Here is a 23,240-nt window from a genome sequence, read left to right on the forward strand (position 1 = left end):
CTCTAGAGCACAGGCTCAATAGATGTGGTGCATGGGCCTGTTTCCCTGAGGCATGTGGGATCTTCCCGGGTCCAGGATCAAACCAGTGTCTCCTGCATTGGAACGCTGATTCCTTACCACTGAGCCACCAGGGAAGCCCTGATTTTTAAATAATTCCTGTATTTTACAATGAGTTTGTTGCAGTAAGCTGTTGCAGCCTGGCAGAGCAGAGACCAGAACCTGCCCCATGAATCAAGGATACGGCAAACTGTGCCCTAGTAAGGATTGTCCTAGTAAGCATGCCAAATGGCGGGACGTGCTCTCTGCTCCCCTTCACTGCCTACCCCTGTGTCTGTCCCCATGGAAACAAAACAAGATGTTCCTGATCAACTGCAAACCCTTAACTTGACTCTTTATGGTGCACTAATCAAACTCCCCAGTATAGCTATTCCCTAATGATCTGATATGACTTCTACCAATAAAAGTACAGGCTGAGAAGAGCCATTTTGTCTTCCTGCCATGGAGAGCAAGGCCCCCTGACTCTCCCGCTTGCCAAATCATGTGTCTGTCTTTTCATTATGCACTCGCCCCCATTTCAGGTCTTTCTCACCCACTGTGCTGGACGGGGCAGTAAGCCATCTGAAATTACCTGTAAAATTAAGTGAATAGATGTGTAGTTCTTCACTGGCTTTCTGCTAACATCGTCTTTAAAATGTATCAACACTGAAATCCAGTCACTTCTCACACCTCTACTGCTTCCATCCGAGAACCATCCTCTCCTCAGTAGTAACAGGCTAGTCTTCCAGGTGGGCTCCCTGCCCTGCTGTCTATTACCCACATAACAGAAGACAAGATCATTTTCTTTTCTTTTTATTTTTTAATGAATGGCGTCTTCCTCTTTAACTATGTACTTGGCGCACCGGCTCTCCTTCACCGCCTGTGGCTCTCTTACAGCAGGAGGCTTCTCTGGAGCTGTGGCTGCAGCTCCGTACTTGAGGCCTGTGGGCTTAGTTGCTCCCAGCCCCGTGGGATCTTAGTTTCCTGAGCAGGGAGAGTTTCCTGCATTGGAAGGCAGATTTTTAACTACTGGACTGCCAGGGAATGATCTTTTAAACTCAGCTTTTAAAAGACGACATGATCTGTTAAGCTGTGAATTAGAGCATGTCCTCACCACCACACCCCAAAGAACACTGCAGTGTCTACCCTTTTTAGCATGAACTCCCACCCCCTCACCACTGCTTATAAGCCCCTCATGACAGGGCCCCTCTGGCCGCCCTAGCCTCAGTCCACTGGTCTCAGCCCAGCTCCTTCGTCTACGCACACGGGCCTCTAACACTGCTCAGTCCTGCCCAGGCTCCTGGCCATGCTGTGACTCCCCAAATGCACCCCTTCTCCAGAAACTCACCTGATTAGCTCCCCGCTTCCATTCAGGTCTCTGGTCCAGTGGCCCAAGGTCAAGGCCTCAGAAATGCAGTGTCTGACAAACCCTGAATTATTGGCCCTGCCATCACCACTACCAATCTTCTGGCCCAGCCATAATTTTCTCCAGAGCAGTTATCAGTGATGTCAGAATATTTGTTGTTGTCATCTGTATCATTGAAATATATATTCTTTAAAAGAAGAACCTTGGGGCTTCCGTGATGGTCCAGTAGATAAGAATCCATTTGCCAATGCAGAGGGCATGGGTTTCATCCCTGGTCCGGGAAGATTCCTCAGGCAATGCAGCAACTGAGCCATGTGCCTCAGCCACTGAGCCTGAGTGTCCAACTACTGAAGCCTGTGCGCCTAGAGCCTGTGCTCACAACAGGAGAAGCCCCTACTTGCTGCCACTAGAGAAAGCCTGCTCACAGCAACAAAGACCCAGCACAGCCATAAAGAAATATGTGCTGGGCTTAGTTGTTCAGTTGTGTCCCACTCTTTGTGACCCCATGGACTGTAGCCAGCTAGGCTCCTCTGTCCATGGGGATTCTCCAGGCAAGAATTCTAGAGTGGGTTGCCATGCCCTCCTCCAGGGGATCTTCCCAACCCAGGGATCAAACCCAGGTTTCCTGCATTGCTGTTACTATAGGCAAATATAGTAGCCTGCTGCAGGGAATCCTGTCCCTCCTCCTTCTGACCCTTAGACTAAAGTGCCTTTGTTTACATCACAGGGAGATAACCTGAGCCTGCCCATCTGTGGAGGGACTGTGACGTTCTTGGGTTCTTTGTGTGGGAAATAGCACCACTTGTCTGATGCTTAGCAGTGTGGCTCAGAAGTTCATGAGGGGCAGGGGGTGGGGGCAGAGGGGGCAGGAATCACGGATAGCTGTGGCATCTTTTTTTACTGAGATGGCAGGAGATATTCCATTTCATACCACCTCTGAAATAGCTGTAAGGAAGCAAAACTAACAACCCCCCCTGCCTGAGGCTTGCCATTCTAAGAGATATTTGCAAGAATTAAGTAGTCTTTTTACTTTGTTTCCTCACAGCACCGCCATCTCTGATCCATAAAAGAACCTGGCATCAAGGCCTCAACAAGATGGTTATTTAGAGACATTAGTCTGCCATCTTCTTGGGCAGTCGGGTCTCCAAATAAAGTTGGATTCCTTGCCTTAACACCTTGTCTCTTGGATTTTTTGGCCTATTGTGTGGCGAGCAGAGAGAGCTTGGACTCAGTTACAGTAGTACACACTGGAAAATGTAGGGTGGGTTCAAGCCAAACGATACAGTAAGAAAGATTTGAGACAGGCAAAGAGGGGTGGGCTGACCAGCGAAGGGTAAACTTTTGGTAGAAGTAAACTTCAGAAAGAGAAGGAAAATATAGGGTGTGGGAGAGATGCCTCAGAGAAGAAAGAGCTGAGCAAGTTGGACCAATACAGGGCACGCCACGCACGGTATGTCAGGGTGAGCAAGCGTAATCTGTCAGGGTGAACTAACATGACAGGTGGGGGACAGCAGAGAAGACTGAAAAAGAAAAATCTGTATACTGCTGAGAAGGACAGAGTATAAGAACATACTCGAAAGCTAAGTGTCATGTGGGCTACAGCAGGGCACAACCATACCTGACAGAGAATGGAAAGGCTAAATAAATACAGAAGTGATGAGGCACAGAAGGCTTGGGTAAGGTGAGATGGAGCTGGAAAGGGTAATAAATAAAAGTGGAGTCTAAATGTTGACCCCCCGATGAAACTAAGAAGAATCTGTTCCCATTAACTCATTAACAAGAATTATGTGGAATATAGTTGTGGTTGATGTGGGTTTTCAATATTGGTAGCATATATTAAGCAGGTCCCAATATTGATTGGACCTCCTGGAGAAGGCAATGGCACCCCACTCCAGTACTCTTGCCTGGAAAATCCTATGGATGGAGCAGCCTAGTAGGCTGCAGTCCATGGGGTCGCTAAGAGTCGGACACGACTGAGCGACTTCACTTCACTTTCAATATTGATTATCCCAAATTCTCAGGGTCCTACATCAAGGTGTTCACCAACACGTTACCAATCACAGAATTCTATTCTGCCGTTGGTCCTTAAACCTGCACAGTTGTTAAAATTATATATGTATTAAAAAACAGGAACCTTGTCTATTTGTCACCCCTTGTATCTCTCGAATCTAGAACAGTCCCAGTGCATAGTAGGGGCTCAATAAGTAGGGGTTGACCATAGGCTGGCACAGTGCTTTCAAAAAGCAATTTGAAAACATGTAGGCTGCCAGTGTGCTCCGTCGCCGCAGCTGTGTCTGACTCTTTTTGACCCTATTGACTGTTGCCTGCCGGGCTTCTCTGTCCATGGGATTCTCCAGGCAAGAACACCTGAGTGGGTTGCCACACCCTCCTCCAGGGGATCTTCCTGATCCAGGGATTGAACCTGCATCTCCTGTGTCTCCTGCACTGCAAGTAGATTCTTTACTCACTGAATCACCTGGGAAGCCCCCAAAACATGTATGACAAGCCTTAAAAATATTCATGCAAAACTTTCCTGGTGATCCAGTGGTTAAGACCACCATGTAATCCAGGCGACCCTGGCCCAGGAAGTAGTATCCCACATGCGGGCACAGTTAAGCCAGTGCACTGCAGCTACTGAGCCCTGGAGCTCCTGGACCTGCCCACAGCTAGAGAGTCAGGGTGCCACAACAAAAGATCCTGCCACAACTGAGACCTGATGCAGCCCCCACAAAAAAGTGTTCATGTTCTTTGACTCAGTAATTTTTACTCAAGAAATCCATCATTTTAAAATAAAATACAGAATAATGTTTAAGTATGCAAATTTTATTTTAAAAAAATGTTGGCCATGCCAGGTGGCTTAGCAGTATCTCAGTTCCCCAACAAGGCATCGAAACTGGGCCTGTGCAGTGAAAGCTCTGAATCCCAACTAGACCACAGAGGAACACCCTCAGGATAAGAATATTAATCAAGGAATTCCCTGGTGGTCCAGTGGTTAAGACTAGGCACTCTCACTACTGTGTCCTGAGTTCAGTCCCAGTTTGGGGAACTGAGATTCTGCAAGACATGAGGGCAACCAAAAATAAAAAATAAATTAATCAAACTTTATTTGTAAAGGTAGAAAAAAGATACAGAAGAGTGGGTATTTTTTTTTTTTTAGGAAATAGTATACAGCCGGTAAAAAAAAGTTTTTAAGGAGAGTTTATAATATATAAAGTTATTTATTGATTATAATGAAGTTTTCAAAAATAAGATTCAAAATAATTCATAATGCATAACTACAGCTATGCAGTCCTGTATAGACATGCAAATACATGGGAAGCAGTTTGTGCAACTGAGCGTAGCTAAGAAGTGACGATCGGCCAAAGAGCTCACCATGTCCCTCCCCGTGGAGACATTAGATGGTTTTGTATCTTTCTGCTTTTATTTATTTTTGTATATTGTTTGTGACTGCACAAGGTTTTCTTTTTAAATATGATTAGTTAGTTAGCCAGTTACTGTTGTCTGTGCTGGGTCTTCACTGCTCAACGGGCTTTCTCTAGTTGCGGGAGCTGGGGCTCCTCTCTGCTTGTGGTGCACGGGCCCCTCTCTGCTTGTGGTGCACGGGCCTCTCATTGTGGCGGCTTCTCTTCCTGGGGAGCATGGGCTCTAGGGTGAGCAGGCTTCAGTACTTGTGGCACAGGTGCTCAGGAGTTTCGGCTCCTGGTCTCTAGAGCACAGGCTCAGTAGTTGTGGTGCATGGCCTTAGTTGCTCCAAGGCATGTGGGATCTTCCTGGCTTAGAGACCAAAGCCCTGTCTCCTGCATTAGCAGGCAGATTCTTTACCACTGAGCCACTAAGGAAGCCCTTGACTTTTCTAATGGGATAAAATACTTATTATAATGTATTAAAATGTGCAAAATGAAGTTTTAATGAAAAAATTCAACTCTCCTTTCCCAACTCACATTGAAACATCTCTCCTCTGACATCACGGGGCAGAAATCCGTACTGATGGTCCTCCAGGGGAAAGAATTGAACTCTTCCTCCACAATCCGTGATCCATTCTTGGATTTGGAAGTCAGCTGAGCAATGAAGGCAACACTAAGAATGCCATCTATTCTTGGGCTTCCCTGGTGGCTCAGATGGTAAAGAATCTCCCTACAATGCAGGAGACCTGGGTTCGATCTCTGTGTCAGGACGATCCTCTGGAGAAGGAAATGGCACAAAGTACTCCAGTATTCTTGCCTGAAGAATTCTATGGTCAGAGGAGCCTGGGGGGCTATAGTTGATGGGGTCCCAAAGTGTTGGACATGACAGAGATTTTCACTCACTCGTAAGATCTTACCATCAACTACTGATTACTTATTGTTACCTAATTTTAATCTCACCACACCTGAGACGGTAGAATGGATTCTTTCATTTTCACAGCTTGAGGATCTGAGTCCCTGAGATACTAAATGTGTGGCCTGGATTCCCAGAAAATGTTGACCTTGAAACTTAGATGACTCTGGACTTCCTGGGAAGCCCACCTAGGCACCACCTGGGTGACAGATGAGTGAGTCATTCAGCCATGGAGTGTGGGTCCTAGCATTCTTGGAGGGGTCTACAGTTTTCCACCTGAAGACTCCTGCACATACTAAGACTATATTCTCTCTCTCTTCCTTCCATGTCAAGCAGGCTTTTCTTTAAAAATGCAAAGATAACTTCCCTAATATTAAGGCCAACCCGAGTCCCCTTACCCCCACTCCACCCCATGACTCATCCCAATTGCTAATCTAAATTTCAGTGAAACTACCCTCAGGGTTGTAGTTGAGCATGTGGATCCAGGACAGAAGTTATTTGGGCATTTGGACTTGGCTGATCTGGAAGGCAGTCCTGAAAGTTGATATTTTATTCTAGATGGATTTTGGGAAGGGATGGAAATGCCTGATGAGAGAAGACAGGTAAGAAGATTCCAAAAGCAAAGGCCAGTGAGCTCTGGGTTCCAACAAAAGGACTTGGAAAACCTGCCAGCCATTCTGGGCTTATAGTTTCGAGTTTCAATTCCTTCTCAATTATAGACCATTCATTTGGCAAACATGTACTAAATATCTACTATATGTTGGCCGCTGCTTTTAGAAGGAACTGGGGCTGATGGAACCTCACTCTCCTGGCACTCAAGGTTGGCTCAGTCTTGCTCAGCCTAACATGGGTAAGGAAGTTTTAACACAAATGGTAAGGGCAACCTGCACAGGTGCCTTGTGGACATATATGTAGACTGGCAGCTTTGAGCAAGGAGTTACAAAAACCTTATAAAAGAGACAGCATATGAGCTGCATTTTGAGTATAAGTAGGAACCCAATGGACACCCAGGACAAATGAACACGCCTCATAATCCAGGACATGCATTCCTTGGCCTAGGCCAGGACAGGACTCAGACTAAGCTGACTGGGGAGCTTTGCCAGTTTCTTTCCTGGCGAGAAAGTATGCCCCCAACATCTGACTGCTCAGGAATCACAGTTACTAAATACTGAGATGAGGAGTGGGCAGGGCGGGGCTGGATTTGAACAGGAAATTTCCCCTGGAGGGATTGTTAAAATGTAAAGCCCTGGGCCCTCACCCCTGGAGTTCTCATCAGTAGGTCTGGGATAGGTCCTGGAAACCATCCCAGCTGATGCCAGTGTAGCCTGTTTTGGGGCTGCACTTTGAGAACTATATTAGAACCACTTTCTGGCAAGAAGAGCAAGGGTTTATGAGTCTAGTTTGGTTTCTAATATCAGAAGGGAGCTATGAGGTATAGAATAAACCAGACCGAACCTGACCCACCCTGGCACTGCACGCCTACCCCAGTGACCCAGTGTTTGATTGCCTTGGGGTCACAGGAGCTGCAAACAGCCAGGAGGGGACCAGATGTGAAGGTAGGAGAGGGTGCCTGGGAAGCAGAGCTCGACACTCAGCACCTGGGGCTGCTGCAGCTCCACAGACTGGCTCCTGCGCCCTCAGGTCCTTCCTCACCCCTCAGGACGCTGACTTCCAGGCCTTCCTCTTACTCTACCTCAAATGTTTGGGCCTCTGATGACAGAGGAGCTCTGTCTGGATCTTTCTGATCCAGACAGGGGAACATAAGGTGACAGACATGGACAAACTTACAGGTTAACAGAATGGGCTAATAACGAGGGCCCTGAAAGTGTGGGCAAATGGCTTCAGTCAGGTGTCCTAGGAGAAACACCAGAGAGTCACGTTGGTCTAGGAGTGTGACTCTCGCTTCGGGTGTGAGAGGTCCTGGCTTCAAATCCTGATCGAGCCCACATCCTTTTGGGCTTCACTGATGGCTCGGACAGTAAAGAATCTGCCTGCAATGCAGGAGACCTAGGTTTGATCCCTGGGTTGGGAAGATCCCCTGAAGAAGGACATGGAAACCCACTGCAGTATTCTTGCCTGGAGAATCCCCCTTGAACTGAGGAGCCTGGCAGGCTGCATACAGTCCATGGGCCACAAAGAGTTGGACATGACTGAGCGACTAAGCACACAAGAGAAACACCAAAGTTATTTATCTAACTTTTGAGACTTTGACATGGACGCTAGAGGGCGATCTGAGATTGCTGAAACTACAAGTGTTGGTCCAACCACCAAAAGAATGCTTTGTAAGCTCGGCGAGCATGCTCAGTCATGTCCCACTCTTTATGAGGCTGCCAGGCTGCCAGGCTCCTCTGTCTGTGGGAACCCAGGCAAGAATTCTGGATTGGGTTGCCATTTCCTCCTCCAGGGGATCTGCCTAACCCAGGGATTGAACTGGGGTCTCCTACATTGGCAGGAGGATTCTTTATCACAGAGCCACCTGGGAAACTCCTAGATTGGGCTTTTCTGCTTAAATCAAAAATTTGTCAAATACTATAAAAAAACAATAACAATGTTTTAAAGTGGGAATTGCCTGGCAGTCCAGTGGTTAAGGGGCTTCACTGGTGGCTCAGATGGTAAATAATCTGCCTACAATGCAGGAGACTCACGTCTGATAGTTGGGTCGGGTATGACTACCCACACTGGTATTCTCACCTGGAGAATTCTAGGGACAGTGGAGCCTGGCAGGCTACAGTCCTTGGGGTCACAAAGAGTCGGACACAAATGAGCGAAATCACTTACACTTTCACCAGTGGTTAAGACTTGGCGCTTTCACTGCTGTGGGCTGGTTAGGGTCTCTGGTGTGGGAACTAAGATGCCACAAGTCACACAGCTAGACCAAAAGAATAAAAATAGCCAATTTCCTTGACCAAACAACTTTCATATGTTGATTAATCGTGCCCTTATTTTACCTTTTAGTGAATGAAAGACAGATATGTAAAGAAAGAAAATGCAACTAAAAGAAAAACAACATACTCAATAAAAATGGGAATAATAATTCAAGGAATCATATATCTATTTTCATACCTTAATCTATTTTTCTTCCAGTTTTATTGAGATATAATTGACATACAGTAGAACTGTACACATTTAAGATGTAGAGCATACTGATTTGACTTACGTACATTATGAAATGATTATCAGAGAATGATATAATTCTGAGACATTAGTAAACCTTCAGTTCACTTCACTTCAGTCTCTCAGTCGTGTCTGACTCTTTTCGAACCCATGAGTTGCAGGACGCCAGGCCTCCCTGTCCATCACCAACTCCCAGAGTCTACCCAAACCCATGTCCATCGAGTCGGTGATGCCATCCAACCACCTCATCCTCTGTCGTCCCCTTCTCTTCCTGCCCCCAATCCCTCCCAGCATCAGAGTCTTTTCCAATGAGTCAACTCTTCGCAAGAGGTGGCCAAAGTATTGGAGTTTCAGCTTCAGCATCAGTCCTTCCAATGAACACCCAGGACTGATCTCCTTTAAGATGGACTGGTTGGATCTCCTTGCAGTCCAAGGGACTCTCAAGAGTCTTCTCCAACACCACAGTTCAAAAGCATCAATTCTTCAGCGCTCAGCTTTCTTTGGAGTCCAACTCTCACATTCGTACTTGACTACTGGAAAAACCATAGCTTTGACTAGAGGGACCTCTGTTGGCAAAGCAATATCTCTGCTTTTGAATATGCTGTCTAGGTTGGTCATAGCTTTTCTTCCAAGGAGCAGTTAATTTCATGGCTGCAGTCACCATGGGCAGTGATTTTGTAGCCCCCCAAAGTAAAGCTTTCCACTGTTTCCATTGTTTCCCCATCTATTTGCCATGAAGAGATGGGACCGGATGCCATGATCTTAGTTTTTGGAATGTTGAGGTTTAAGCCAGCTTCTTCACTCTCCTCTTTCACTTTCATCAAGAGGCTTTTTTGTTTCTCTTCCCTTTCTGCTATAAGGGTAATGTCATTTGCGTATCTGAGGTTATTGATATTTCTCCTGGCAGTCTTGATTCCGGCTTGTGCTTCATCCAGCCTGGCATTTCACATAATGTGCTCTGAATATTAATTAACTAAGCAGGATGATAACATACAGGCTTGATGTACTCCTTTCCCAATTTGAAACCCGTCTCTTTTTCCATGTCCAGTTCTAACTGTTGCTTCTTGACCTGCATACAGATTTCTCAAGAGACAGGTCAGGTGGTCTGGTATTCCCATCTCTTGAACAGTTTTGTACAGTGTGTTGTGCTCCACATCAAAAACTTTGGTGTAATCAAAGGAAGCAGAAACAAGAATTATCTTGCTTTTTCTATGATCCAACGGATGTTGGCAATTTGATCTCTGGTTTCTCTGCCTTTTCTAAATCCAGCTTGAACATCTAGAAATCCACGGTTCACATACTGTTTAAGCCTGGCTTGGAGATTTTGAGCATGACTTTGCTAGCATGTGAGATGAGTGCAACTGTGTGGTAGTTTGAAGATTCTTTGGCATTGCCCTTCTTTGGATTGGAATGGAACGGAACTTTTCCAGTGCTGTGCCACTGCTGAGTTTTAGGACAAACTAATATGGTTCCCTGATTCTGATTTCTTTTACTTGCTGTCAGCTCTGCAATGAGGAGTGGTCTACACTTGGGTACAGACTGTTTTGAAAAAGCCCTGGATGGAGACTTTCAGACCTGGACTTTGCGTGAACTGTGTTAACTGGGCAAGTTATTCAACTCCCACAGTTCTGTTTATTTCCCCTAAATGGAAGATTTACATTTAGATTAGATTTAGATTACGACCCTGCAGGTCTCTTCTGAGCCAACGGTCTGGTATTCTGAGCACACGATCCTGAGCAGAGAGTCACAGGGCACAGCATTCACGGAGGAGGACACCCCGCTCAGTACACTCGTCCTCCAGGTGCTGAGATACAACAGCTCGGCACTAACAAGCACCAACCTGGTGCTGAGAAAATTCCTGAATGAATTTCAGAATCAAATACAAGTAACTCTGGGGTTGCCCCAGCCTGGATTCAACACACCCTGCCTGGGCTCCAGAGTCTCCAGCTCCAGATCCTAGACCAGCTCTGACACACTCCCAGCATCACTGCATGTCCCCCACCTCTCACACTGTGAGCCCTTAGAAGGTGGGTCTGTGCAGGTAACTGGATGTGACCACTAGAGAAACCTTGGTTGAATTCTTGCTCCTGTAAGGCTCAACAGATAAGAGCTGAGCAGCCTCACCATTCAGCTTTGATTGTACCTCTGGTTTATGTCTTCACTTGGTTTCAAGGCCTTCCACACACTGTTTCAACACAGCTGACCCCTCAAGTGACTTTAACGAGAAATTATTTAAACTACAACGTCTTCCCTGAACCCACTGTGCCTGATTGCACCCCACACCTTGCTGCACACTAACTCCCAACTGCTTGCAATGTCTTCATTGTCTTTTCCTTTTTGTCTTTTATGATTATCCTAATCATCCACATGGGTGAAGTTCTATCCAAAGTTTCACCTCATTCATTAAACTCTCTCTAACTGCTGGGGTGTCTGGCCTATGAACTTTAGGAACTATTCCTCTGCTTCACTTGTAGCCTTGAAGGAGGTTCTGGTCTGGGACATCTCTGCACATGCATCAGACTGTCCCTCAGGAGTTCCCAGAAGTAGGGGAGTATCATCCACACAGTCATTGTCAGCCCTCTAATGACCAACACAAGGTTATAATCTGGTTTCCCATATCCAGAGCCCCCAGATTATTTGCTAAGCATGCATCCTTGAGCAGTAAGATTGCTGAATTAATAATTAATTAATAGCACCCAGACCCCAGCCTTCATTCTCAGGCGATGACTTGTGTTCCCTCACCTGCCTCACCTGATGCTACGGGAAGCCCATCCAGAGGGCCTCTCGCTCCTGAGGACTGGGGAGAGGTGGAGAGCACCGCTCCCCCTCTTTCTCCCGGGCTCCTGCCTGCTTTCATCAATGGGTGCTCTTTGTTCAGACCAGTCTCCAGGTTTGGCTGTGATATCACTGCAGGTTTCTCAGATTTATGGGAAATCCTCACCTGACTCGTCAAGAGCTTGGTCTCATCGACAAAGAAGTTTGGCTTCTCCATCAACCACGCAAGTCTCTGCCCTCCCCGCCTAGCAGTTCTGGAGGATGAAAGTTCCTGATGAAAGTGTCCATCCACAAACCAGAGGCAGTAAGTGTAGGGACTCCTGGACCTGGTTCAGACACAGCCGTGCAGAAATACTGCAGAGCTTGATCCTGAGCTCAGAACCAGTGGATCGAAAGTAAACTCTGCTATTTATGAGTAATGATCCCTTCCCAGTGTGTGAGAAATATTGTGGTGTGTGTGTGTGAAAGAGAGAGAGAGATTGATTTTAAAACTTGGCTCATGAGCCTGGGGGTCTCGTGCGTCCAAAGGTGCAGGGCTGGCAAGCAGGCAGGAGACTCAGGGAAGGAGTGATGTTACAGACAGAGTCCAGGGTGGTCTGGACAATAGTGTGGCTGGCCTGACTCTCTTCCCTCTGAGATTTAGGAAAATCGTGAGTTTATCATCACCCTCATATTGCACAACATTTAAAAGGCCTGTGTGTTTGGCTTTGCCTTTGTTCTTATTGTTAGTGTGCTGCTATATTTGTGGAAAGAATAGTTGTGCAATGTTATGACTTCTGTAAATTCATGAACTTACAATAGGTTCATGAAGTTTCAGTGGTTAAGACTGCACTTCCAATGCAGGGTTGCAGAACTAGGGATCAGTCGGGGTGGGGGGAACCTGGATCCCACAAGCTTCAGGGCATGGTGAAAAAAATAAAAAAGAAAAAAAAATTTTTTTAAAGAACTTACAATAGATTACTAAGAATAAATAAATTCATAGTCACACTGGAAGAGAATGCAGAAGGTACTGTTATCATATTAGGTAGTTAGACTGTGGGTGAATTTTTTTCCATTTAAATATTTATTTGCTATTGTTGTTGATATGTGGTGTACAATCAGAAAAAAATGAAAGAAGGAAAAGAGCTGATTTTGGCTGTTATGATGCAAAAAAACAAAACAAAAGAAAACAAAAATGTACATTTACTATCCAATTTATTCCATTTATTACTCTGAAGTCAGTCAGATATAATCACAGCTTAAGTATCATGTGTTTGGAATGAGACTCAGAAGTGCCCAGCCCAGGATCACACAGCTGGTGGAAGCCAGGTCCTGAGACAACCAGCCCAGTGTTCCATTGTTATGGCAACTTCAGAGAGGAAGAAGGCTTCAGAGACCATGCGGTTGATCTTCTCACAACATCACCCTTCTCTATACAACATCCAGAGGGAACAGTTGAACTGCTTTAGTGATGGAGAATTCAGCTGCTACTAAAGAAGCTGATTCCTGTGTAATCGTAATTGTTAATAAAAACAAAACCTTACAATGAACCCAATTCTGTCTCTTTGATGCTTCTACAGAAATGACCAATTTTTGAATTCTGTTGTCAGACAGAATTTTTAAGCCTTCACATAACACTCTTCAATATTTGAAGAGTCTATTCTTTAGCAAATTATATCTCATCAGGCAAAATGAAAAAACAAAAACAGCTATTATCAGTGGGAAGGTTGGTCCAAATATTTCAGCCAACCAATAGTATAAACATGAAGTTCTCCCTAATGACGCTTTATGTGCGTGTGTGCTAAGTCGCACAATCGTGTCCTACTCTTTGCAACTCCATAGACTGTAGCCCGCCAGGCTCCTCTGTCCATGGGATTCTCCAGGTGAGAATACTGGAGTGGGTTGCCTTGCCCTCCTCCAGGGGATCTTCCCAACCCAGGGATTGAACCCGCGTCTTTAACGCCTCCTGCATTGGCCGGCGAGTTCTTTATCACTAGGGACACCTGGGAATCCCAATGACGCTTTGAGGAAGTTTATTAATTCTTTAACTGAAATGATATTTGTTTAGCACGTGCTTTCTGCCAGGCCGTGGGGATACATTAGGTGAAAGCAAAAGCTGCTGAGTCGTGGCACAGAGTCGGACACGACTGAAGTGATTTAGCAGCAGCAGCAGCAGCCTTTCCCTTCTCTAGGGGATCTTCCCAACCCAGGGATCCAACCCAGGTCTCCCTCATTGCAGGCAGAATCTTTACCAGCTGAGCCACAAGGGTAGCCCAAGAACTTGCCCTGTGTGTTTCTATGCTAAATAGTCCAGCTGGGAAATAGGCATTTGGAATAGAGAGCAAGGGCGCCACTGTAGTCTGGGAGCAGCTCAGGACCTCCTTCCTGAGGAGGGGACATTTGAAAGCAGCCTTGAGGATGAAGAGGAGTTGACGGGGCACCTGAGGTCTGTATAGAGGGAAACCGCTGATAAGGAGTCGTGTGTGTATATTGGATGGTGTGGTGGTGTCACAGGATGGACCAAGTCCCTGGAGACTGGAGAGTGGGCGCTCCACCTGGGCAGTCTGGAGCCCAGAATGTCCTTCCCCACCCTCTTAGCTGTGTTACTCCAGACAAGTTATTTTCCCTCTGTGCTCATCTGCATCTGCAAAACGGCTGACGTTTTAGGGATGTGGTGAGGGCTGGTTGAGTTGATATGGGAAGTGCTCAGGACAGTGCCTGGCATGTACTGGATGCTCAAGCCTTGTTTGCTCTGGTGGCTGGAGGGAACCGAGGTGGGAGAGAGCGGGAGGCTGAGGATGGAGGCTGGGCCCTGGAAGCCCTTCTTCCCTGGTGTGATTTTCTTTTTGCTGACCCAAGATCGTATCAAAGACAAATGATATAAATTAGGTTCTAGTCATGTCTGGATGGCATCACTGACTCGATGGACGTGAGTCTGAGTGAACTCCGGGAGTTGATGATGGACAGGGAGGCCTGGCGTGCTGCGATTCATGGGGTTGCAAAGAGTCGGACACGACTGAGAGACTGAACTGAACTGAAACTGAATCATGTCTCCTTCAGGCTCCTCTGGCCATGACAGTCTCTCAGACTTCCATTTTTGTTTGATGACCTGGATGTTTTTGAGAATTGCTCAGGGATAGTGTGGAATGTCTCTCTAGTTGACTTGGGTTTTTGCAAAGAAGACCACAGAGATGAAGTGACATTCTCCATACATCAAGGGTTTATTTATACTGTCCACTGGAATATCACTAATAAATTCACTTCAGCACCCACCTAAGATATATTTCCTCGGTTTCTCCTTGTGAAGTTCTATTTTACTTCCTCACTGTCCACACTGTAGTCTTTGGAAGGAAGGTACCATGTGCAGTCCACACTTAAGGGGCACTCTGATATAAACTCTGGTGTGCAGGGGTTTGTGCAAATAAAAGTTTTCCAGTGAGATGGAGAAGTACTAGACTGATGAGCAGATGCGATGGAGAGTCTCTGTGTAGCTTCATAAGAAACTGCTGATTCTCATTTCTAGCGACTGTGCTGCTTCCTATTCCTGCCCCATTGAGCCAGGGTTTCTGCTGCTCCGTGTCCTGGTCAGCACTTGGCATCACCGGTTCTTGGATTCTACCTACTCTACTAGGTGTGTGAGGATGTATCATTGCTGTGTTTATTTGCATGTCTTATATCTTATATCTTTCCTTTTCTCCTTTGCATTTCACTTCTCTTCTTTTCACAGCTATTTGTAAGGCCTCCCCAGACAGGCATTTTGCTTTTTTGCATTTCTTTTCCATGTGGATGGTCTTGATCCCTGTCTCCTGTACAATGACATGAACCTCCGTCCATAGTCCATCGTGGTTATATGGGTCTTTAAGATCTGTTTTGTAGAGTTCTTCAGTATATTCTTGACACTTCTTCTTAATAATCTTCTCATTAATGTTATTAATGAGATTTAATATTGATGAATCTTCCATTCTTTTCTAGAATTATTTTGTGTCAACTGAATGTCAGCTTTCTCATTTTGAGATATAACATTTTAATGACATATATGCTGTAACCATTTTTAATGCTTCCTTCAGAAATGTTGCATTTGCAATTCTTTCCCTCAGAATGATCTTTCTGGATTACCTGGTATCTAGTGTCTTACCATCACTTGAGACTTTATTGACTGCTAATACTTAATACAGGTTGCTCTCCTGTTTCCCTGGTTTGCTATTTCAAAGTATCAAAAACTATCAATGCTTAAAAAAAAAAAAAAACTGGTGTGAATATCGGCCTTTCAAGTTTTTCATGCTTAAGCAAAATTCAGAAAATGGTGTTCTAATCTTAATATATGCCTTGCACAAATATTGCTCTGTTGTTTTCCCTACTGTCAAAATGAGCTGCTTCTTTTAGGAAAATAATAGGCTTATGGTCGTATCTCAAAATGCTAGCAAATAGTTATTTTTCTTAAAAAGAACTATCTTCTATGATGACATGGGAAGTATACATCAAGCATTTCTGCTACATTCCACAGTCCTATGTCCCAAGGAAAATCATTTGTATGAGTTGAACTACTCTCTTTTTCATGGAATGCAATTTTTATTTGAAAGAAGGAATGACACTGGAAGAGCTATAAAACTTAGTGAAACAATGAATTACTTTTAAAAAATCTTACATTAGTACAAGTGACATCCACTCTGCAAAATAGGCTTATGGATTTTAATATAACAGAATAGGAAATAGTGATATTGTTTCAGGTCCACTGAAAAAATAACCTTTAAGAAACTATCACTTGCATAGTTTTAGATTTGTATCAAAGATAAACATCCATAAATAACAGGAAAGGTTATTAAAAATATTACTCCTACATATATATGGTCCTTTTTATTTCCATAGATTTTCAATCAAAATAACGGATTCAACGCAAAACAAATATAAAATCCAGTGAGAGAGACAAGGAAAAGACTTGCAAAAATATAATAATGAAAAAACTTCCACTGTTCCCACTATAGAGTTTATTTGGAGAAATAGTTATTTTTCATGTAAAAATCATGGGTTATTAACATTATTCTAAATAAATTAGTTAAAAATGTTTAAACTGTTATTTCTACTACGGAAAATATCGACAGAAGTAACTACATAAACAAAATTATCCTAGGGGTCCTCACTAATTTGTAGGACTGTATAAATATCCTGACCAAAATGTTCTGAAAATATCTGACTACAGAGTCGCTGGGCGAGGACTCGGGAGAGTGTGATTGCCGAGTTCTCGGTGCACGAGAGGAGAGATCAGGGCAAAGTCCCAGGTACCGGATGCGGTTCTCAAGGCCTCAGCGTCCCAGAGTCAAGGGCCTTGTTTGGGGCGGAACTGTGTTGGGGAATCCCTAGTCTCCTCGAGTTTCACTTTCTTTTCGCGAACTGTGTTGTGCCTTTCCGGCCGGACACTCGTTTCGCGGCCCTAGTTCTCACTTCCATTGGGTGTCTGGTTTCTAGAAGCCAATCAGCGGCCCCGCGATTCCAGGTTATAGTCTCCAACGGTACCCACACCTCCTCCGCCGGGACTCGGTTTCTCCCCAGACCCGGAGGATACGGGTCATGGGGCCGCGAACCCTCCTCCTGCTGCTCTCGGAGGTCCTGGTCCTGACCGAGACCTGGGCGGGTGAGTGCGGAGTCGGGAGGGAACGGCCTCTGCGGGAAAGGGCGAGGGGACCGCCAGGGGGCCGGGGGGAGTGGGATGGGCAGAACCCCCAGGGAAGGAGCCACGCCGCCGCCCTCGCCCAGACCCGTCCTCTCTCACCTGGTCCCGTCCTATCCCTCCCCTGCTTCCCGCCCCCTTTTCTCTCCCCTAAGAAGTCCCGGTCCTTCTCCGACCTTTTCGGTCTCACGTGCCCCTAGCCCCCTCCCCACTCCCGGCCCCATCACCTCTGACCCGGGACCCGCTCCAGGAGGAACATCGGGCCGGGTCTCACCCCTCCCCGCCCCCAGGCTCCCACTCCCTGAGCTATTTCTGCACGTGCGTGTCCCGGCCCGGCCTCGGGGAGCCGCGTTTCTTTGCCGTCGGCTACGTGGACGACACACAGTTCGCGCGGTTCGACAGCGACGCCCCGAATCCGAGAATGGAGCCGCGGGCGCCTTGGATGGAGCAGGAGGGGCCGGAATATTGGGAAGCGATGACAAGAGATGCCAAGAAAGCTCAACAGAGATTGCGAACGGGCTTGAACACCTTACGCGGTTTCTACAATCAGAGCGAGGCCGGTGAGCGAGATGGGCCCGGGTCCAAGTCACGACCCCCATCCCCAGGGACTGGCTGGGGTCGCCCCGAATCTCTGGGTCCGAGGAAGGAGCCTGGGGAAGTGGGGGGCGGGGACTTGACCCGGTTTCATTTTCAGTTTGAGTTTAATCACCGCGGGTGGTCGGGGCGGGTCAGGGTCTCACACCCTCCAGTGGGTGTTTGGCTGCGACGTGGGGCCGGAGGGGCGCCTCCTCCGCGGGATCTGGCAGAACGCCTATGACGGTGCGGATTACCTCGCCCTGAACGAAGACCTGCGCTCCTGGACCGCGGCGAACACGGTGGCTCAGATCACCAAGCGCAAGTGGGAAACCTCCGGGGAGGCAGAGTTCCAACGGAACTACCTGGAGGTCAAGTGCGTGCAGTGGCTCCTCAGACACCTGGAGACAGGAAAGGACACGTTGCTGCGCGCAGGTATGAGGGGCACCGGGCCTCCCTGATCTCGTCTCAGGCTGGAGCCGGCTTTCCACGAGGAGAGGAAAATGGGCTCCTTCTGGGAATCCCCCCAGGTTTTCATATTCTGTAGAAAACAGTGACACACCAGTGGCCCCATTTCTCTGAAGGACAGTTAAAGCAGTCAGTGTTTTTGGAGACGCAGAAAACCACCCCTGAAGTAACTGGTCAGTGGTGCCCTTTGACCCTGACTGTCATCTTGTGAACCATGACTTTATCTCTCAAGGCCTGTTCTCACCCTGAGACCATCTTAGGAGGCCAGACTCCAACTTTTCTGAGGCATTCAGCCTCCACCCAAATCAGGACCATTACTCTGTCATTTCCCCTTCCATGGAGTCTCCTACCTTGGCACTCACCCTGACTCCAGAACTTTCCAAGAACTAGGAGTTTTTCCCAATCCGGGAGTCCAGGTTGGTGTCTGGTGTTTCTGCTGCTTCTGTTCAAACCCATTATCTCGTCCATTCTCAGCATGGTCATGTGGTACTGCTTCAGTGGCCCATGGAATGTGAATTTTCTGATTCTTCCTCTTCAGACCCTCCAAAGGCACATGTGGCCCATCACCCCATCTCTGACCGTGAGGTCACCCTGAGGTGCTGGGCCCTGGGCTTCTACCCTGAGGAGATCTCACTGACCTGGCAGCGTGACGGGGAGGACCAGACTCAGGACATGGAGCTTGTGGAGACCAGGCCTTCAGGGGATGGAACCTTCCAGAAGTGGGCGGCCCTGGTGGTGCCTTCTGGAGAAGAGCAGAGATACACGTGCCACGTGCAGCACGAGGGGCTTCAGGAGCCCCTCTCCCTGAGATGGAGTAAGGACGGGGTCGGAATAGAGTTTCCTCTTAGATAAGGCAGGAGCCCTTCTGGACATGTTCAGCAAGGTCAGGACTGAAGCCTGAAGTCTGGGCCCCTTCCCTTTCTTCCACAGAACCTCCTCAGCCCTCCATCCCCATCATGGGCATCATTGTTGGCCTGGTTCTCCTCATGGTCACTGGAGCTGTGGTGACTGGAGCTGTGATTTGGAGGAAGAAGCACTCAGGTAGGGAAAGGAGGGAGGGATCTGGTTTTTTTTTTTTTTTTGTCTCACTGAGCAAGATTCTGGCCCAGGTGGAAGTTCCCTGCCTCTTTACTGGAAAGTACCCTCCACACACTTGTGGAATCTGAGCTGATGCTAAGACTGACCCTTTTAAAGTACATGTGAAAATGAAAGACACATTTTTCATCTTCATAATTCCAGTTGCAGGCCTGTTTCTCAGCATTTGAAGGTCAGGAGGGAATGTCCCTGCTGAGGACAGACCTCCAGGAGGGCAGCTAGTCCAGTCCCCCCAGGTCTCCTTCCTTCATGTTCCTGAGACTGTCCTGGATTTTTAATCACGGTTCTGCAAAGTTCTTTGTTGTCCAGGACTAGGGAGTTCTAGGATCTCATGACTCAGTCGTCTCCCTGGTCGCTCACGTGATACTTTCTTCTCACAGGTCAAACAGGAAGGGGCTACACCCAGGCTGCAAGTAAGTACGGAGGGTGTGAATCCTGAGACCCTTGTGCGGGTGCAAACAGGAGGCCATTCGGGACTCACCCTCCTCAAAGTGCCTTCTCCAGTTTCTCTCCTGTGGGTTCTGACCACACTCTGGTCTTGTTCTCCCCAGGCAGTGACAGGGCCCAGGGCTCTGATGTGTCTCTCATGGTTCCTAAAGGTGAGACCCTGGGGCGTCTAGATTGGGAGAGGGGTTAGGGCAGAGGGGACACACTGGATGGCGGGGGTCTCTGAGTGGGACATGTGAGCGTGTGGGGGGCTGTGGAGAATGTCAGCCCTTACATGACTGACTGAACTGCTTCCTGATTCTTTTCTCTCACAGTGTGAGACAGCTGCCTTGTGGGGACTGAGTGATGCTTGGTCCCACTTTGCGACGTCAGATCCCCAGACCCCTCTTTCTGCAGCTGCATCTGAAGGTGTCTGTGCTCCTATTAGTGTAACATGAAGAGGTGGCGAGACTGCTGACCTCTTCCAGAACAAACTTCTGGAATTAAAAAGTGCTGCCTAATAGTCACAGCAGGAAGAATATGCGACCTGTGCCCCTGGGATCTTTTCTGAAGAGAAAATATCATTATGTGTAGAGTGCAGACTGGTGGGTGTGGGAGGGAGGGCTGATCAGCTGTTGTGGGGAAAGCACAGGCAGCACTGATGTCAGTGTGAGTGAATGATGTGCTGTAGCTACCGCGAGAGAGCAAGTGGCCTGAGTCCACATTAATAAAGATAGAATACAGAGGCGTCTACACTGATCGTTCCTTCATCTGGTATTTGTTGTGTGCCAGATAGAGGATGCTCTATTTTTGCATCAGTGAAACCTCAGTGAACTAACAGCAGACACCCTTTGTTGGCCTCGGGCAGTGTGTTCTGGTGAGGGGGGCAGAGTGAGCCTAATAAGTGAGGGAAGTGTCTGCCTAGAGATTGGCAAGTGCTCTGAGGAAGGTGACCCAGAGTATAAGTATGTGGGTACAGGAAATGTGGCTGTTTTACTAGAGTGTTCAGTATCGGCCTCGTTGAGGAGATGACCTTTGAGTAAAGATGTGAAGGACATGAAAGAATGTCCATAAGCATGTCTGGGGGGAGTCCTCTCCAGGCAGAGGAGCCTCCAGTGCAAATGCAGGAGGGCAGGAGAGTGTGTGTGTTCAAGGAAGAGCCAGGAGGCAGGTGTGGCTGGAGGAGCGAGGAATTGACATGAGATCTGGTGTCTGGCCAGATCATGTGGGCCTCCAGCATATTAGAAGGTGTCTTATGTCTGTGAAAGATGTGCACTCATAAGATGGTTTGACTAGAAGATGACCTGGTGTGACTGCTCGTTAGAAGCATCAGTCTAACTGCTGAGCAGAATCAGGAGGTGAAGGGTGAGTGATGCAGTGGAGGAGCCTGTAGGATTAGTGCGGTGTCCAGGGTGGGGATGACGGTGCTCCCCTGGACCCGTATTAAATCTAGACAGTCGGGAGTAGAGCCTGAGAATCTGCATTTGTAATAAGGTTGGTGCTGATGCTGCTGGTCTTCAGATCACACTTTTAGTAGCAAGAACGAACGTAGACCAGGATTCCCAGATGTTGTGTATCAGCCTCACACACAGAGGTTGTTAAAGAAGCAATCCCTTGGTCTTGTCCTAATACTCTGAGAAGGTGGTTCTGGGGAGAGGCTGAGCGTTTCATAAGAAGCCCCACAAGCAATTCTGGTGATTAGCCAATTTGGGAACTCCTGAGGTATATGACATCGAGTGGCCAGAGAGGGGTCTTAAATCCACATTTAAAAGCTTTTTTTTTCCTTCCGAAAGAAAAGGGAATACCTATATTGTCAATTATGAGGTGTGATGTTGAGAAATAATGTAGTTCTTATTCCACCTGAAGACTTAGGCAGTGGTTCACAGTTCAGCGTAATGAAATCCTTGCTCTCTGAAACTATTCTCCAGGTTGAGTTCTCCTCACTTATTCTTGGAGCTAACAATGGGGTCCAAATAAAGTTAGACATACAGTACTATATATATATGGCTCCACGGGAACAGGATCCAGTGTCCACTCCAGGCCAGGTCCCACAAAGGAACTTTCGGCCCTGCTGGGGCACAGTGTCACTGCTCACACAGTGAGCCCCTCGTGCTGGGCGTGGACCCCGCGCTGAGGACGGCCATCACTGAGGCTCCTGACAACAGGAGGTGGTGTGGCTCCCACTCTTGACACCCTTGTCAGATGCATCCTGCATAGTTCCAGCTTCTTTATGTCACAACATCCTGAGTAGAGTCTGACATGTGGTCACCTCAGCATCATGCTGTGTGCTCTGGCAAGAATATGTGGGAAAGTGGGTTTTCTTCTTTAATGGAGGAAGGTGGTCTCTGCCTCCTACCAAGACTCTTTCAGTGTGGAATTCTCCTAATGTGGAAATGCTCCTAATCAGGTGAGGGGGAGAAAGGGATGGACAAGAATGTCAAATTTCAATTGTTAGAGCAAAGATCTGGAACTGGAACTTGACCTGGGACAATGCAGGCACTCGGGTTTGGCTGAAAGAACAAGTGACTAATAAATGCCATCCGGGGTAGACGTCTGCTTGCTTACTTGTTTGTTTTGTTTTCAATGGAGTGTAATTGATTTACAATGCTGTGTCACTTCCTGCTGTACAATCCAGTGATGATTGTTGAGATGATGATTGTTGAGAGTGCTGGGTAGAGTTCCCTGTGCTATGCAGTATCCACAGCACTTTAAAGTGCTGCCCAGATGGTGGTGGAGGGAGATCCTAGGAGGATGGCTTGCTCCAGATGCAGAAGAATCCAGACCAGGTGGGAGCACGTCAGCAGGGTCCAGGACGACATTTCCAAAAAAGGAAAAACTGATGGAATATCCAAAGTATCCACGCTTCTTGAAAGAGTCATGCAAACAGGGGAGTCATTAGAGCTGAATTCCTGAGAGCTTCATAGAACGTAATCAGCAAGCACAAAGGCAAGTGTTAACTCAGGGAGAACAAGAGGTTGTGCAGAAAGTGAGCGGTAAGAGAGTTTACACACGAGTGTGTCAGCTAGAATCGGCACTTGCTGAGGGCGTCTGCCATCTGCCTCTCCAGAGACTGACTCCCGGGCTGCTACAGCTGTTGACCTTCGACACACAGGGAGGAGAATGAGGCCCTTTGTGCTCCAGGGAAGCTAGTGGAATGGGTCTTTAGAGAGATTATTTTCAAGATCTGATTTTGTGATCTCAGTTCCTGCATCTCATATCCGTTCCTGTAGTTCAGTCTCTAAGTCGTGTCTGACTCTTTGTGACCCTATGTACTGCAGTGTGCTGGGCATCCCTGTCCTTCGCTATCTCCCGGAGTTTGCTCAAGATCCTGTCCATTGGCTCAGTGATGCTATCTAATCATCTCATCCTCTGTCTCCACCTTTTCCTTTTACCTTCTATCTTTCCCAGCATCAGGGTCTTTTCCAA

General features: G+C 47.2%; 2 protein-coding genes across 3 annotated transcripts in view; both read left to right on the forward strand.

The window, feature by feature from the left end:
• Positions 1-20,355, forward strand: part of LOC147347104 (BOLA class I histocompatibility antigen, alpha chain BL3-7-like) — a 45,067-nt gene extending 24,712 nt beyond the window's left edge. The window contains exon 8 of the mRNA XM_086369439.1: positions 20,150-20,355. Coding sequence (XP_086225565.1) covers positions 20,150-20,154 — 5 coding nt within the window. The 3' untranslated portion in view covers positions 20,155-20,355. The remainder of the gene's footprint in view (positions 1-20,149) is intronic.
• Positions 17,112-22,364, forward strand: LOC147347106 (BOLA class I histocompatibility antigen, alpha chain BL3-6-like). Of its 2 annotated transcripts, XM_086369449.1 has the most exons (8): positions 17,112-17,216; positions 17,543-17,812; positions 17,985-18,260; positions 18,832-19,107; positions 19,224-19,334; positions 19,769-19,801; positions 19,940-19,987; positions 20,150-22,364. In XM_086369449.1, the coding sequence occupies exons 1-8, from the start codon at positions 17,153-17,155 to the stop codon at positions 20,152-20,154; spliced, it is 1,083 nt and encodes a 360-aa protein (XP_086225575.1). In that variant the 5' UTR covers positions 17,112-17,152; the 3' UTR covers positions 20,155-22,364. The 2 variants fall into 2 exon arrangements, with proteins under 2 accessions (XP_086225575.1, XP_086225577.1); XM_086369451.1 differs by lacking the exon at positions 19,940-19,987 and having other exon boundaries at positions 20,150-20,567.
• The last annotated feature ends 876 nt before the right edge of the window (positions 22,365-23,240 follow it).

Source organism: Bos grunniens, chromosome 23 (genome assembly GCF_055505025.1).
Source record: "Bos grunniens cultivar Pamir isolate PY7600 chromosome 23, Bosgru_T2T1.0, whole genome shotgun sequence".
Classification (NCBI taxonomy): Eukaryota; Metazoa; Chordata; class Mammalia; order Artiodactyla; family Bovidae; genus Bos; species Bos grunniens.